Source organism: Leopardus geoffroyi, chromosome C2 (assembly GCF_018350155.1).
Source record: "Leopardus geoffroyi isolate Oge1 chromosome C2, O.geoffroyi_Oge1_pat1.0, whole genome shotgun sequence".
NCBI lineage: Eukaryota > Metazoa > Chordata > Mammalia > Carnivora > Felidae > Leopardus > Leopardus geoffroyi.
Window position 1 is genome coordinate 133,584,713 of NC_059333.1, and position 15,404 is coordinate 133,600,116.

Consider the following 15,404-nt stretch of genomic DNA (forward strand, 5'->3'; position numbering starts at 1 on the left):
ATACATAAAGAACCCTTACAACTCAGCAAAATGACACCTAATTTAGAAATAGACAAAGATTTCCGGAAGCCTGGGTGGCTCAGTCAGTTAAGCATCTGACTTTGGCTCAGGTCATGATCTCACGACTTGTGAGTTTGAACCCACATCGGGCTCTGTGCTGACAGCTGGGAGCCTGGAGCCTGCTTCAGATTCTGTCTCCATCTATATCTGCCCCTTCCCCACTCACACACTGTCAATTATCTCTCTCTCTCTCTCAAATATAAATAAAAATTTATATTTAAAAAATAGGCAAAGATTTGAATAGGTATTACTCCAAGGAATACATGGAAATGGCCAAAAAACACATGAAAAGATGTTCAAGCCATTAGTTAGCAGGGAAACACAAATCAAAACCACAATACATACCACTTCACCCCCCACTGGAATGGCTAAAATAAAAAAGACAGACAATGACAAGTGCTGACAAGGATGTGAAGAGGTTGAAATCCTCACACATTGCTGGTGGGGTTGCAAAGTGGTGCAGCTGCTTTGGAAAATAGTCTGGCAGCTCCTCAAAATGCTTAACGGTTACCACATGACTCGGAAATGCCAATCCTGGGTATACAACCAAGAGAACTGAAAACATAGTTCATATGTTCCCAAAAACTTGTTTGATGAGTTCATAACAACTTGTGCATGAATTTTCATAGCCGCGTTATTCAAAACAACTGAAAATGGAAACAAATGCCCATCAGCTGACAAACAGATAAATAAAACGTGGTGTATTCAAACAACGAATATTATTTGGCAGTAAAAAAGAGTGACGTACTAATACACGCTACAACATGATGAATCTTGAGAACATTATGCTAAGTGAAAGAAGCCAGTCACAAAAGGCCACGTACTGTGTGATTCCATTCATACGTATAAAGTGTCCAGAGTAGGGAAGTCTATAGAGACAGAAAGTACATTAGTGTTTGCCTGGGGCTGGCGTGGATGACAGAGGGATGGGGAGGAACTGCTAATGGGTCATGGGTTTCTTTTGGGGTGATGAAAATATTCTGGGGGGGTGCCTGGGTGGATCAGTTGGTTAAGCGTCCAACTTCGGTTCGGGCCATGATCTCGCGGTTCATGAGTTTGAGCCCTGCATCTGGCTCTCTGCTGTCAACACTGAGCCTGTTTCAGACCCTCTGCACCCCCCTGTCCTTCTGCCCCTCCCCGCTCATGTTTTTTTCCTCTCTCTCTCTCTCTCTCAAAAATAAGAAAGAAATATTTTTAAAAATCTAAAAAGAAAATATTCTGAAATTAGATAGCAGTAGTAGATGAACAGGTTTGTGAAGATACTAGAAACCACTGAATTGTATACTTTTATAAGGGTGGATTTTATGAGGTGTGAATTATGTCTCAATGCAATCATTACTTCAAGACACTAGTAGCTTAAAACGATAACCATTTACCCATGATTCTATAATTAGGCTGGACTGAGCTGGACATTTCTTCTGCCAGCCCCACCTGGGGTCCTTCCTGTGGTTGCTGTCCTCTGGAGGCTAACTGGGACTGAGCGATCCAAGATGGCCTCACTCACGTACCTGGCAGCCGGTGCTGGTCGTCTTCTGGGGAACCTCAGCTTTTCTCCGAGTGGCCTCTCACCCTCCGTTCGAGTAGATAGGCTTCCTGGCATTGCAGTTTATGGCAGCCAGCGGAAGCGGCAAGGCCCCTGGGAACCTAATCTTGAGAGAACATCACTTCCAGTACATTCTATCCATCAGAAAAAATCACAAGACCAGCTAGGTTCGGAGGGTGGAGAAATAGGTTGCGCTTCTCAGTGAGAAAAGCGGCACAGTCACATCGCAAAGGAACATGCATGTGAGGGTGGACAGAATTATGGTGACCATCTCTGCACACGTGAAAAGACCTATTTCAGAATGCACTTGGGAGGATTAGATGTGATAACGCATGTATTTAGCACAGCACCTGGTACACAGGAAGAGAAGACTCATTAAGTGGTGGCTTTAAGGAATATTAATAAGACTCTACAATATCACACGGTCCACCCTAATTTCCCCAGTCCCCCATTGTAGACAATGAGAGAACAGAGTGTAGACGACAAAGCTGGAAATGTCTTTAGACACTGTGCAGTGAGTGAACTCCTCCCTCATCAAATATGGAAACTGGGCCCCAGAGAAGAGACAGACCTGCTCAAAGTCCCTTATTTCCCTTCCTCACGGGGGATTCGGAAGTCTGAGCACGACGTAGGTCTTCTTCAGTGCACACGGCACGTGCTCTCTGACACCTCGTCTCACACTCTTCCCTCCAGACCAGTACCCCGGCTCGGGCTCTAATCATAGCGCTTGCTGGCTCCAAGCACGAGGGTCTTAGAGGGAAAAGAAGCACAGAAGGCAAATTGTTGCCTGGGATGAAAGACAGGAGTCACAGGAGTCAGGGGTAACTCAGATGTCACCAAATGACAGTTCACAAGTTGTATCCTGTCACAGACATGTGGTTTGGCCACAGTTGTTTTTGTTTAAGATTTTATTTGTAAGTAATCTCTATACCCAACATGGGGCTTGAACCCACAGCTCTGAGATCAAGAGTCATATACTCTACTGACTGAGCCAGCTAGGCCATAGTCTTTTTTTTAATATTGGAAGAGTGACCAATATTTAAAAATTGACAGATTTGGGGCACCTGGGTGGCTCAGTCGGCTGAGTGTCTAACTCTTGATTTCAGCTCAGGTCATGATCCCAGTGTCATGGGATTGAGCTCTGTGTCGGGCTCCACGCTGATCAGGGAGCCTGCTTGGGATTCTTTCTCTCTCCCTCTTCCCCTTTCCTCCTCTTGCTCTCTCTCTCCTTCTCTCAAAAATTAAAAAAAAAAAAAATTTAACGTTTATTTACTTGAGACAGAGACAGAGCACAAGCAGGGGAGGGACAGAGAGAGAGGGAGACACAGAATCCAAAACAGGCTCCAGGCTCTGAACTGTCAGCACAGAGCCAGACGCGGGGCTCAAACTCATGACTGCAAGATCATGACCTGAGCCGAAGTCGGACACTCAACCGACCGAGCCACGCAGGTACCCCTCAAAAAAAAATTTTTTTTAAATCAAACCAAGAGATTTCCCATAAATAATTCAGGTTTATGGCTCTTCCTGAAAATCAGAAAGATCCGGCAACACTGGACTGAATTTCCTCCTAGTAACATTGGCTGCTCTTGGGGAGGGCGGCGGGGTGGGGGGGTGGTGGGTGAGGCATGTGATCTTCAGCTCACTGCAGCTCCCATGGGGCCAGGTTGCTGTCCTCTGGATGTATGCCACTGTCTGCGGACGTTTGAGTGTGTGCTCACTCTGTACCCAACCAAGGAGCACTTGCAAGGAGGAGGTGGCCTAGATAAACTTTAAGGCCCCCCTTTAACAATCTTTGTTGGCTGGATTTTAGAGGGTTTGTTTTGTTTGCTTGCTTGCTTTTTAGAGGCTTCCAGCAACTTCTCTGAATCACTGCTCAAGCTCTCTCCCTAGTTCTAGCCTACCACACCCCTCGCTCTCCACCCTCCAAAGCTCTGTAAGATTGGTGGGAGGTGGGGAGGAAGCATGGGTATATTGTGAAGCAGATGGCAGGCTTTTAGTGTCACCTGCCTTCCTTTCCCCATTTCCCACCTCCTTCCTCGTGCCCTCTCTCTCCTTAGGGACCTAGTATCCCCGTGGTGACATCAGGGGCCCAGGGTTCCCAGACACAGGTGATCAGGGCCCCATGATCGGGACCATTCCTTACTGTTCCATCAGAATCTCCCAAGCCTCACACACTCACGTCAGTTAAGGAGTGAGTGGATGCTTGCTCTCACAAGCCTTACTCTCTTGAGGAGAGTTCATCCTGTATTTTAACAAAACAAAATGGAAGCCACCTAAGCCACTTGGATGAACAAAGGGGATGGGAGGCCCTTGTTCCCAATGGCTGCCTGGGCGATTGTAGGCTGGTGTTCTACAGAGAGTGGGTCCGGCAGGGGATCTGGATGAACTCCAATCACTCATATGGCTTTCTTTGCCTGGAATCCTCTGTGGTGGATGCTACCGTCATGCTGTACAACTCCGAGGGGCACCATCACGTGGCATTCTATGAGCGTGGCACCCACTGGAGTTGGGCAATGCAAAAGCCCCGCGATGGGAGTGAGCATTAAATGACATAGCACGTGGGAAAATCCTACAAGTACGAGCAGTCCATATTTTTAGAACACCTGACCAGTCTTCTACCACGATAGAAAGCAACACCGGAAACCAGCCCGCACACAACACTAACCTGAGTAATGGCAACAGCTTCCATTTATTGAAAGCTTGTATGGACAAGGCACACAACACACATCTTTGTTTATATAATCTTTACATAGCCCCGTAAAGTAAATCTACGTGGTATCCTCATTTTATAGACAAACAAATTCAGGTAGTGAGGTATCCTGGCACACAGGAGGCTTGTAAGAAATAATAAAAATGAACATTTATTGAACTCTTACTATGAGTACTTTATATGTATTAACTCATTTGACCCTTCCAACAACCCCATTTTACAGATGAGAAAACTGAGGTTAAGCCTATGACACGCTCAAAAAAAAGGCTTACATTCTCACAACAGGCCCAAGGGGTAAATATCATCCAGTGTTCACATGAGGAAATGAAGGCTTATAAATATCGGGTATATTACCCAAGGGGTTAGGAAGCAGCAAGGTGAAGATTCAAATCTAAATATGATCCTAAAGTATAAGCTCTTTAAGCACCTTTCTTCAAGGACATATGCACCACACACTGCTGTTTCCAGTGCTCACATTCTATGGACTGGGGAGAGAAAAGACAAGGCTGTGTTCTGCACCAAGGTGACAGACTTCAGTCCCGGTAAAACTGCAGCCCCCGGGGCACCTGGGTGGCTCAGTCCTGTTAAGTGTCTGACTTCAGCTCAGGTCATGATCCTATGGTTTGTGAGTTCGAGCCCCGCGTCGGGCTCTGTGCTGACAGCTCAGAGCCTGGAGCCTGCTTCGGATTCTGGGTCTCCCTCTCTCTCTGCCCCTCCTCTGCTCTCGCTCCATCTGCCTCTCTCTCAAAAATAAATAAACATTAAAAACAAACAAAAAAACTGCAGCCTCAAGAATGCCATATGCAGGCCTCTCTGTCCCCAAGCACGACCCCAAGCCATTGCCCTAGTGATGTTTTCAGTACCCAGTGGATTCACGAAGGAGGCATGATTTCTTTTCACAGCCACCAGATGCCCCCGTCCTAGGACTCCGGGATTTGCCTACACTCTCAACCACAAAGGAAATAGAGAGGACACAAAGGAAATTTTGAATCTTTGTGAACAGGTCTAGAGCAATTCTGAGGGCAGAGTGGAAATTCTCAAAGTCCATGGGGTGGGGGAGAAAAGTTCCACCGGGGTTTGGGGAGAAAGGCAGGGGGAGTGGGGGGAGGAGATGCAGGGGTAAAATACCTCCGCATAGCCCACAATATGCGCTGGGGACTCCTTTATCTTCCAAAAACCTTACGGGAATGGGTTCCCCTTTGGACCTGTTATCTGAACAGCCCTGAAAGCAGACTGTAAAAGTGCGTATAAAATTCATTATTTCACTTGTCACAGGCATGCTGCTAAGGACGCTGTCACCCATTTAGGGACTCCTCTCTAAAGTCCTTAGGAATTTCTCTTAAAAACTAGTGCTGGATGTAACAACTGGTGAAGTTCAGATAAGGTCTGTATTTGAGCTAATAGTATCTGAGCTGTGTGAAATTCCTGATTTTGCTCGTGGTGGATGGTTATGTAACATATCATCACTGGGGGAAGCTGGGTGATGATAACACAGGAACTCTCTGTACTATTTTTGCAACTTCTTGAGTCTTAAACTATTTCAAAATAAAAGTTATTTTTAAAAAAAGTATTAGAAAGAACGTCACCTTCCCTTAAAAAATCTGGGATGAGGGGCGCCTGGGTGGCGCAGTCGGTTAAGCGTCCGACTTCAGCCAGGTCACGATCTCGCGGTCCGTGAGTTCGAGCCCCGCGTCAGGCTCTGGGCTGATGGCTCAGAGCCTGGAGCCTGTTTCCGATTCTGTGTTTCCCTCTCTCTCTGCCCCTCCCCCGTTCATGCTCTGTCTCTCTCTGTCTCAAAAATAAATAAAAACATTAAAAAAAAAAAATCTGGGATGTAACCTCTCCGATGGTGTCAATTCCATTGCAGAATAAACCTCCTGTTTTCCTTTGGCTACTAGGAAGCTCACATTTAAAATTCTTTCTGGAAACACCAAGGCCCTGATGGCCTATATATTTTTGTTCTTTCTCCAAATGTTGACTTTCTACTCTTGCTTGTATTTCCCTTCTCCTGATTTTCATCCTTACTTTTTTATATTACCATTATTTTATTGTACGTATTCCTTTTGAGTGACTTCAAATCCTTTATGGAAAGAAATAGTGCATACATACGGAAACTAATAAAGTAACTGGCACAGCTAGTTGATGAGATGTTCTTTTTTTTTTTTTAAATCTAGGATTTCTGTTTTACTGTTACCTTAAAGCTCTTCCTATCAATTCCCTTTACCGCCTGCGATAGGATTTTTCCCGAGTCACAGGCGGGTGTCCTGCACACGGAGGGATTCAGCCTTGGTTAGCACGGTGCCAGGCAGAGGGAGGGTGAGCCAATGGGGCAGCCTGGTATTTCTCTCAGGCGGGGCCAGCCTTAGTCCGGCTGTCAGACTAAGAACCGCATGCACTTTGACCATCACAATTGCCTTTAGGTGTCGGAAGTTTGAGGTCCCTGAGATAACCCCTACTCAAAAGCAAATACTCCTCCGCGGAGGGACATTTAGAAGCTACCTAGGAAAACAAGTGCCTCTGTGAAGAGTCGTGAGTCACGCACTGCTCCACGCATCCCGTTGTTGTTATAATTCATTCCACTGTGGTCTCAGTCGGAACCCTCAGCAGAGGCAGGGCAAAACAAATCCAAAGCATCGGGCTCACCTGCAAAGGAAGGAGGGAACCGGACAGGCCTGCGAATGGCCTCGAGGAGGTAGCTCCTCACACTCCCATCTGTCCAGCCACGAACCAGCAGAGGGGAAAGGGCACGACAGCCTTGAAGCTCTTTGCCACTTGCTGGTACTGTGACATTTGATAAGTCTTGCCCATTCTCTGAGCCTCAGTTTCCTTATCCCCAAAATGGGGGTAAAAGCCCAAACCAAAGATGTATTTTAGTGTAAACAAGCAGTAATATATGTAAAGGGTCTGGCATTTTGTTGGCCTTTGCACATGTTCAATCCTTGTCCTTCTGCAAGAATAATACTTAACATTTATTATGTGCCAGGTGCTATGCTAGACCGTATGGAAGCAGACATAAAGAGAATAGTGTTTCTGCCCTTCAATGAATGATAATTTGTGTTCATAAGACACGCACTGTGTACCTCGTCCTATTCAAGCCTAACAACAGCTCCGTGATGTCCTTCATTCCCATTTTACAGATTAGGACAGCCGTCTCCTGGGAGTGGTGGAAACACCTCTCAACTGCTATGAGAGAGACGTGGATTAAACACTGTCAAGATGCTCCTGGGATATGAGGACTGGGAGATCATAGCACCACTGCGAGGGTGTGATGGGTTCTCTTTACATGGAAGTTTCAAGCAAACCCAGAGAGACAGCTACTAAGTTGGGGGAGGGGGTGAGCCGTCTGGTTAAAGCAGCTCCAGTCAGGCCCTAGGGAGGGAGTTAGAGGCCGTCCAATGTTTATTTTGTTCTTCTGGTTCTCTGCCCTTCAGGTGTCTACAACAGCACCCCGAGGAGAGCCTGCCCACAGCCAGCATCATCCTCTGTTTCCACGACGAGGCCTGGTCCACCCTCCTGAGAACCGTGCACAGTATCCTTGACACAGTGCCCAGGGCCTTCCTGAAGGAGATCATCCTGGTGGACGACCTCAGCCAGCAAGGTGGCTATGGGCTCCTCCCAGCTCTTCGGGTGGACCTGGACCCTGGGGGGGGTTCCCATGCAAAGACTGGGGTTTGGAACCTCTGGAGGCCAGGTTCCCAGAAGCATACCTCCAGATGAGGATTCAGGTGCAGGTAACTCATGAGTGAAGAGCCCCAGGGGCAACCAGTAAGGAAATAAGGGGAGAAGGCATAGAGAGCACAGCCACCAAGCAAGGCAAAGAGGTCTGAACCAGAGTCCCGGGAAGTAACTCCAGCCTGATCCCAGGGAGGTATCTCCCAGTCCCAACCTCCACACATCCTAATACGCTTCTTCCCAAGACACTCTAGAATCACAGCAGGGTGGCCATTCATACGTGCTCACTGCCTCCTAGACACTGGGTGATGCACTTGAGCGGATTAGTCATTAAATCACTCTTGGTTAGCCTAATCCATTCATTTTTCACATGAGGAAGCTGAGGCCTAGAGATGAGACTTGACCAGGACTGAGTCAGGCCAAGCGCAGCAGAGTCGGGCCCAGAGCCTAGACTCACAGAATCTGCTCAGATGTTTACACTGACAGGAAACTCACTACTAGGGACCAGCCCGTTGCATGACTGAGTCACTAAAAGATGATGGAGACAGAAGAAGGTTCAGCGGTTCTCAAGCTTGAATGTATATCAGAATCACCGGGCTTGCTAAACACTGATTTAGCAAGCACTGGCTTGCTAAAACACTGATTGCTAGCTTTTCCCCCAGAGAGCCCCCAATTCTGGTATCGGGCCCAAGAATCTGCATTTCTAACGATATTTCAGGTGATGGGGATGCTGCTGGTTTATGTACTGCACTTTGAGGAACACTGCTCTTCTTTGGGGGGCTTCAGGCCCATATTTCTGTGTATTTCTACCAGTGTTGGATCAAAAGTCTATTACTAGTAGCAAGGGAGTCTTGGGGTAAGTGAGTGCTTTTAGCTGAACTGAACAAAGCCAAGCTTCTTCTAGTAAGGTGGAGGGGGGCGGGAATGAATGTTGGATAAGACAACCAGCAGTGTTCAATACAGTGGAGTCACCATAGGGCTGTTTTTCACATATCCAAGTTCAGAAATTTTAATAGCTTTGCTAATAGATGTCCTTCTCTAGGGAATGGACCTGGGGCTAATAAGCTTACCAGAAAAATAATTATAAAGTAATAAATAGGCAAAAAATTTTACCACCAAGAAATTCAACAGCCAAGTGACTGGAAATCCATCCACTGCTCGACAGTTTCCTCTGCAGAAAAGTCTCCTTGGGGAGCCACATGCTGTTTAAAAGGTGGAGCTTTAAAAAGACTGCCTGAGCCTCCCCTCGCCGGAGACCCAGTCACCAAAGCAGCAGGGCTGGGTGTATCCCTGTCAAGACTGTCTCTGGGCTGAGGAACTGAGGAAATCCATGCTCTTTGGCTTAGTTCTGTTCAACACACACGCACTGAATGCCTACCATAGGCCAGCCCTGTGCTAGGGCTCAGAGCAGTGGAAATGGGTGAGGTACGATCCCTGCCCTTGAGAACGTCTTAGTTCAGTGATTAGGGGCGCCCCATTTCCACGACTTCATGGAGGACGCTACTTCTTTCTGAATACATTATTCCTTTGGTCTCCACTGGCTTGTTCATCTTGGCGTATGTGTGCATGCACACACACACACACACACACACACAGCTTTTCTTATCTTAAATGAAAAACCTAAGAAGCCTCTCTCATTCTTTATCCCCTATGGAATCATTGTTCCTAAAGAAAGTCTAGATTCCTGGCTCATTCTCTTCGACCCACTGTGCTGCCCACCCACCCCTGCCACTACAAGGAGACCACTTTGGCCAGCACCACCAATGGCCTACCAGCAGCCACACTTCAAGGACCCTCTGTCTTGAACCACTGTCTTAGGTCAGATTTCTTAGAAGTGGAGCCTGAGATGAGATTCATGTGCTCGTGATCTGGGGGGCAATGCACTCTCAGGGGAACCCCGTAGGAGAGTGGGGGAAGTAGGAGAAGCAGAGGAAGGAGCTAAACCAAGATGAGGTTTCAGATGAAGTCCAGCCACAGCCCGATCCCACAGACAGCTCTGCAGTGCAAGCTGCACCTCAGGATCTGTCCTGCCTCGGGGCAAGAAAGCGGGTTTTGGTAACCCTGCACTGTTTGGTCATTGGCCCTGGGCACGTGGGGCCAAGGGTGGTGTTCTGCATGACTCTCCGGCACTCACAGGAGAGGCAGGTCCATATCCAAGGGCCTGTCTCCAGAGAAGGATGCAGACTACAATTAGTAGCAAACCTACAGCTGCTGGGTACATGAAAACCAAAACCAGACCAGTAAAAGGGACCCTAGGGCGTCTGCGTAGGGCACCAACAGTATCTGCATACCCTCGCTACTGCAGTTAGAGAAGGTTAGCCACTTCTCTCCTCTCCTGGTTTTATGACACCATCTCTGCTGGTTTTTACCAGAGAGAATACTGACCCACCCCAAACTAACTAAGCAACTTACATCCTAGCAACAGCCACAGTGGAATGTATCTGAGTCTCAGGACGTTATGCTCACCCCAGCTCCCAAGAGAATTGCTGATAGTGATCCTAGTGACAGTCGTCACAATTTCACCGGCTGTGGTGTCTGTGACCCCACTGACCATGACTCTGTCGATTCCAGGACAACTCAAGTCTTCTCTCAGCGAATACGTGGCCAGGCTGGAGGGGGTGAAGTTGCTCAGGAGCAACAAGAGGCTGGGGGCCATCGGGGCTCGGATGCTGGGGGCCACCAGGGCCACCGGGGACGTGCTGGTCTTCATGGATTCCCACTGTGAGTGCCACCCGGGCTGGCTGGAGCCCCTCCTCAGCAGAATAGCTGGTGACAGGTAACTTCGCCCCTGAGGTCTGGGGAGCAAGACGTGGGATTGGGAGAAATTATCGGCAGCCTCAGCCACTCACAGAACATCTATCCACCACTGAAAAAGTCCTCAAGTCTCCTCCACCATTACAGAGCAGCATGTGTCATTGGTTTTTTTTGTGATGTTTGAGTTTGAGCCTTTTCAAAAGCACAGGGAGGTAACGTTGGAAGGGAAGTTAGAGGTTCTCCAGTCCATCTGCCTTGTTTTCTGCCTTCTAGACACAAAGACTGGGGCCTGGAGAACAGCAACCATTTTTCCATTCTTCTTTCCCCATCTTACTGTCATTTACTCCCCTACTTCCTGCTCTCCTTATACAGTTTCTAAACATGTCTTGTCGACCATTTTCTTCAACCTGAATATCCCACTAAGGAAAAGCAAAACCTGGTGGCTAGCCCACCTTGGACCAGCCCGTGGGGTCTGCAGAGGCCTATTACACAGTAGGGGTTCAACAAATGATTGCTTCTGATGATGCCCCGCCAGACAGGGCTGATGCTAGAACCAAGCCTTATGACTTCTATTCTTGCATTCCTTCCCCTGGTAAATGTTCGCTGTCTCCTTTGAAGTTGAGGACGACCACATATAAAAAAAAGTCATTACTGGACGAGGAGGTAGAGGAATTAGCATATTCCACTAGACGGAGGAGCTTTCAAGCAGCACAATGCAAATTGTTAATAGTCCAGCAATTCCTTTTTAATAAAGAACCATCAGAGCTCAAGTGAAATCAAGAAGGATTAATTATGCAGGACCATGACGCAGATTACTGCCCATCCCTGGCTATTATCTCAGAAGAAAAGGAAACGTGCATAAATCCAGCACCAAGACCAAGGCAAGCAAACACGCGAACCCTGCAACTCTGCCATCTTGGATTCTCCTCTCAAAATCACAAGGACCGTGTATCTTTGGAGCAGGACCTAAAGTTGGTCCTGCCTATTCCCTGCCTAATTCCCATCCCTATATCATAGACAGATGGCTCTCAGAGGGACCTGTAAAACCATCTAATCCTACCTCAGGATTGCACTGCTGAAAAAAACTGAGTTCCTAGGAGGGCAAGGAGACCCCTCAGGGTCGTACAGGCACTCAATAGCTGGGCTGTTTTCTTTTTTTTTTTTTTTTTTAATTTTTTTTTTTTTCAACGTTTATTCATTTCTGGGACAGAGAGAGACAGAGCATGAACGGGGGAGGGGCAGAGAGAGAGGGAGACACAGAATCGGAAACAGGCTCCAGGCTCTGAGCCATCAGCCCAGAGCCTGACGCGGGGCTCGAACTCACGGACCGCGAGATCGTGACCTGGCTGAAGTCGGACGCTTAACCGACTGCGCCACCCAGGCGCCCCTGGGCTGTTTTCTTTTATGCAGACATTTAGGAGCCTGGTCGTATATTATTAAGCCATATGTATGCATAACCCTAACAGATCGCTTTCGTATAATTCTTCATTGACCTGCCCTCCTCGTGAGATGTCTCAGGCAGGTAATTCTGCTCCCGTTTCACAGAGAGGGATGTTGGGGCTCCCTGGGGTGAAGTGATCTGCAAGAGCACACGGAGACTCTGCAGGTGGGCCAGGTGTTCCAACTCTGGGTCCATTGCTCTTTTTGTTGTCTGGGAATTGTTTCAAGAATTGGAGAGCAGTACCTGTATGACTCAGTCAGTTAAGCGTCTGACTCTGGTTTGTGATCTCATGGTGTGTGAGTTCGAGCCCCATAGCGGGCTCTGTGCTGACAGTGCAGAGTCTGCTTGGGATTCTCTCTCTCTCCCTCTCTCTCTCCCCCTCCTTTTCTTGCTCTCTCTCTCAAAATAAATACATAAATAAATAAACTCTATTAAAAAAAAAAAAAAAGAATCGGAGAAGCTGATCAGGGAGTAACATTTGGTCATACCCACCCCCCACCCTGGTTGTGAGACACGTGTTAAAACATTGATTAGAACAAACCCCTCATGTCTGCTTCTCACATTGGTGCCATTTTCACAGATCTGGAGATTTCTCACTCTAGGCTGAGTGAGGAAGACTTGGCAATACCTCAGTGTCCTCAGCTAGAAATAAAATGGGGCTCCCTGAGAAACCTTCCACAGTGAAGAGGTGGGTCCATGAAATTTTAATTTCCTGGGCTCTTCCCTTCTTCTCTTTATCAAACTTCTCCCCCTCCCCTTCTCTCTCATTCTCCCACCTTCTCTCTGTCTGTTTCTCTCTCTCTCTCTCTCTTGCACACGTGCGTATGCACACACACACACACACACACACACACACACAGCCTCTGGTCCCGGACCCATTCTGGCTTGGCTTCCTCATCATGTCCCCTCCCTTCTGTGGTTTGACCATCTTTTTGTGACCCCACACCTCATTCACAGCTTCCTGTGCACCCTATTTGCTCTGGGACCTAGTGTTCACCTTGAAGGCCTTTGCAGGTGAGGGTCTGAAAGAAAAGCTACCTCTCTTGGGTCTGATTTCTCATCTCTCTCCACTGCACACAGTGATACTCTGAAACCTGCAGGTGGGTCCCCTTTTAAGGTTTGTTTTACTCCCATGGCAACTTTGCTCAAGTGTTCCTCTGGCCTCCTGTGGCCACTCACCTCGTGTAAAGCAAAGCCATAGAAGCCAGTGGACACAGTTCCTAATAGCTGCTGCTCTTTGAGAGAGGAAAGGGTCCCCAGCTGAGGTTCATGGCAAGAGGCATTCTGTCACCAGATGAGGATCCACTGTGCAGAAGGTAAGAAAAGGTCTTTAAGAACTTTCATTAAAAAGATGGAGTGGGATGATGAGTAACAGTGTAACAAGCCATAAATCAACTATTTCAAAGAGCCATAACTTCCTCATCAACCTGGTCAGAGGGTTCAAGGCCTGGTTCCTAGCCCTGGTTCTCTGTCCTTGCCCACAGAACAGGTCTATGGAGAGCCATATGGCAACTTTGTATGAACTGGTAAAAGGATTCCTTTCTTCATTACCCTTTTCTCCCATTTCTCAGAACATGTGTCATAATACATTCATTTTGTAGAACAACATACCTTAATGATAACTGCCAGAAATTTTAGAAATAGGTATGCAAATTTCCAACGTCAGTATTTGAGGCATTCTCTAAGTTTGGGCAGTGCACAGCCCACATAACTGTACATAGCAGCCCCAGACAGAGTTACTCAAAGAGCAGTTTTTGTAGAGCAGAATTAAAGGTGCTGACTGGTGGTTGGTTTCCATGTAAAGTAACAAAGGTGAAGATCAAGGGTAGCAGTCAACTGCCATGTGCTAACTGCCAGCTCTAGTACCCAAGCCATGGAGTGAGAGTCATGGCCCTAGACAAATGAAGGTTTCCAGTGGGAAGGGGGCAGTCCTTAGTGAAGTGCTCAAAGACAACACCCCCTGAGGGGCGATGCTGGTTCCAGAGGTTAAGTTGTTTTCCACTTAAATTGGGTCTGGTCCTCTATCTTAGAGACACCTAGTTCTTTTTTTTTTATTATTTAAAAAAAAAATTTTTTTTTGATATTTTTTCATTTTCGAGACAGAGACAGAACATGAATGGAGGAGAGTCAGAGAGAGGGAGACAGAGAATCTGAAGCAGACACCAGGCTCCGAGCTGTCAGCACAGAGCCTGACGTGGGGCTCGAACTCATGGACTGTGAGATCATGGCCTGAGCTGAAGTCGGACACTTAACTGACTGAGCCACCCAGGCGCCCCAAGATACCTAGTTCTTAAGGTCACCTAGTGCTTAGCCAGGGCTGGGCCTGCTCAGTGGGGAGAAGCAAGAACCACTCTGCCCTGCAAGAGGTTAAATGATGGAAAGCAGTCTGAGGAATCCTGTGTAAAAGTGGTGTGTGTGTGTGTGTGTGCACGCTGAGGACCAGCAGGGGCCCAAGATGCCTCCAGCCCACAAAGGGAGCAGCCTCCTTTTGGTCTCACATCCCTGGGAAATTCTCCAGCCCTCATCCTACTCCACACCCCTCAGCATGACAGAGTCTGAAAGAGCCAGCCGCAGCAGTCCTGGGGTCACCCTTGAGAAGCAAGAGCTCTGGGGCGAGAGAATTTAGAGCCTTGATAATTTCCCCAACACTGAGAATCTGGGTGAACTTCCAAAATGACTGTAGTCATCATAGACTTAGAGGGACACTGAAGCACAGGAATAATGCAGAAGGATGAGATAAACTAGGGCTTACAGATAAACTAGGTTTGGTTGGTAAGGTTGAAACCCCAGTTAAGCTGACCTCATGTATTACAGTCAACAGTCAACCAGTGTTGGTTGATAGCTCTCCTACCTCTGTGTGTCTTGTGAAACCCAATCGCTTGACCTGGAACTTAGAGAGGCTTACGAGAGAATCAGCCTTGTACTTGCCTGAGAGTTAAAGCTCAATTTGAAAGAGAGAATGATGGCATAAGCAGACACTTTGAGCTCCTTCCAAGTCAAACAAGGCAGCTTTGCCATGTTGCGTTAAGCGTATTCCAAGAACACCAGACACATCTGTAGGTGCAAAACCCAAAGCTAAATATAAGACTGTTTGGGTTTTTTTAAATCACCATTTTTGAGTCACTAGACTACAGTCACTCCCTAATTCAGCCGTGGTCAAGCAGCTGCTATCCTCAATCTCTACCGAAAAGGCACTTAGGTTCGTGAATAATCACCTAAGTGTC

General features: G+C 47.5%; 1 protein-coding gene across 2 annotated transcripts in view; it reads left to right on the plus strand.

Annotated features, from left to right (window-relative positions):
* Nucleotides 1-15,404, plus strand: part of GALNT15 (polypeptide N-acetylgalactosaminyltransferase 15) — a 49,281-nt gene that overhangs the window by 13,719 nt on the left and 20,158 nt on the right. For both annotated transcript variants that reach the window (XM_045503704.1, XM_045503705.1), the window contains exons 2-3: nucleotides 7,745-7,911; nucleotides 10,557-10,761. In XM_045503704.1, the coding sequence (XP_045359660.1) occupies nucleotides 7,745-7,911; nucleotides 10,557-10,761 (372 nt within the window). The remainder of the gene's footprint in view (nucleotides 1-7,744; nucleotides 7,912-10,556; nucleotides 10,762-15,404) is intronic.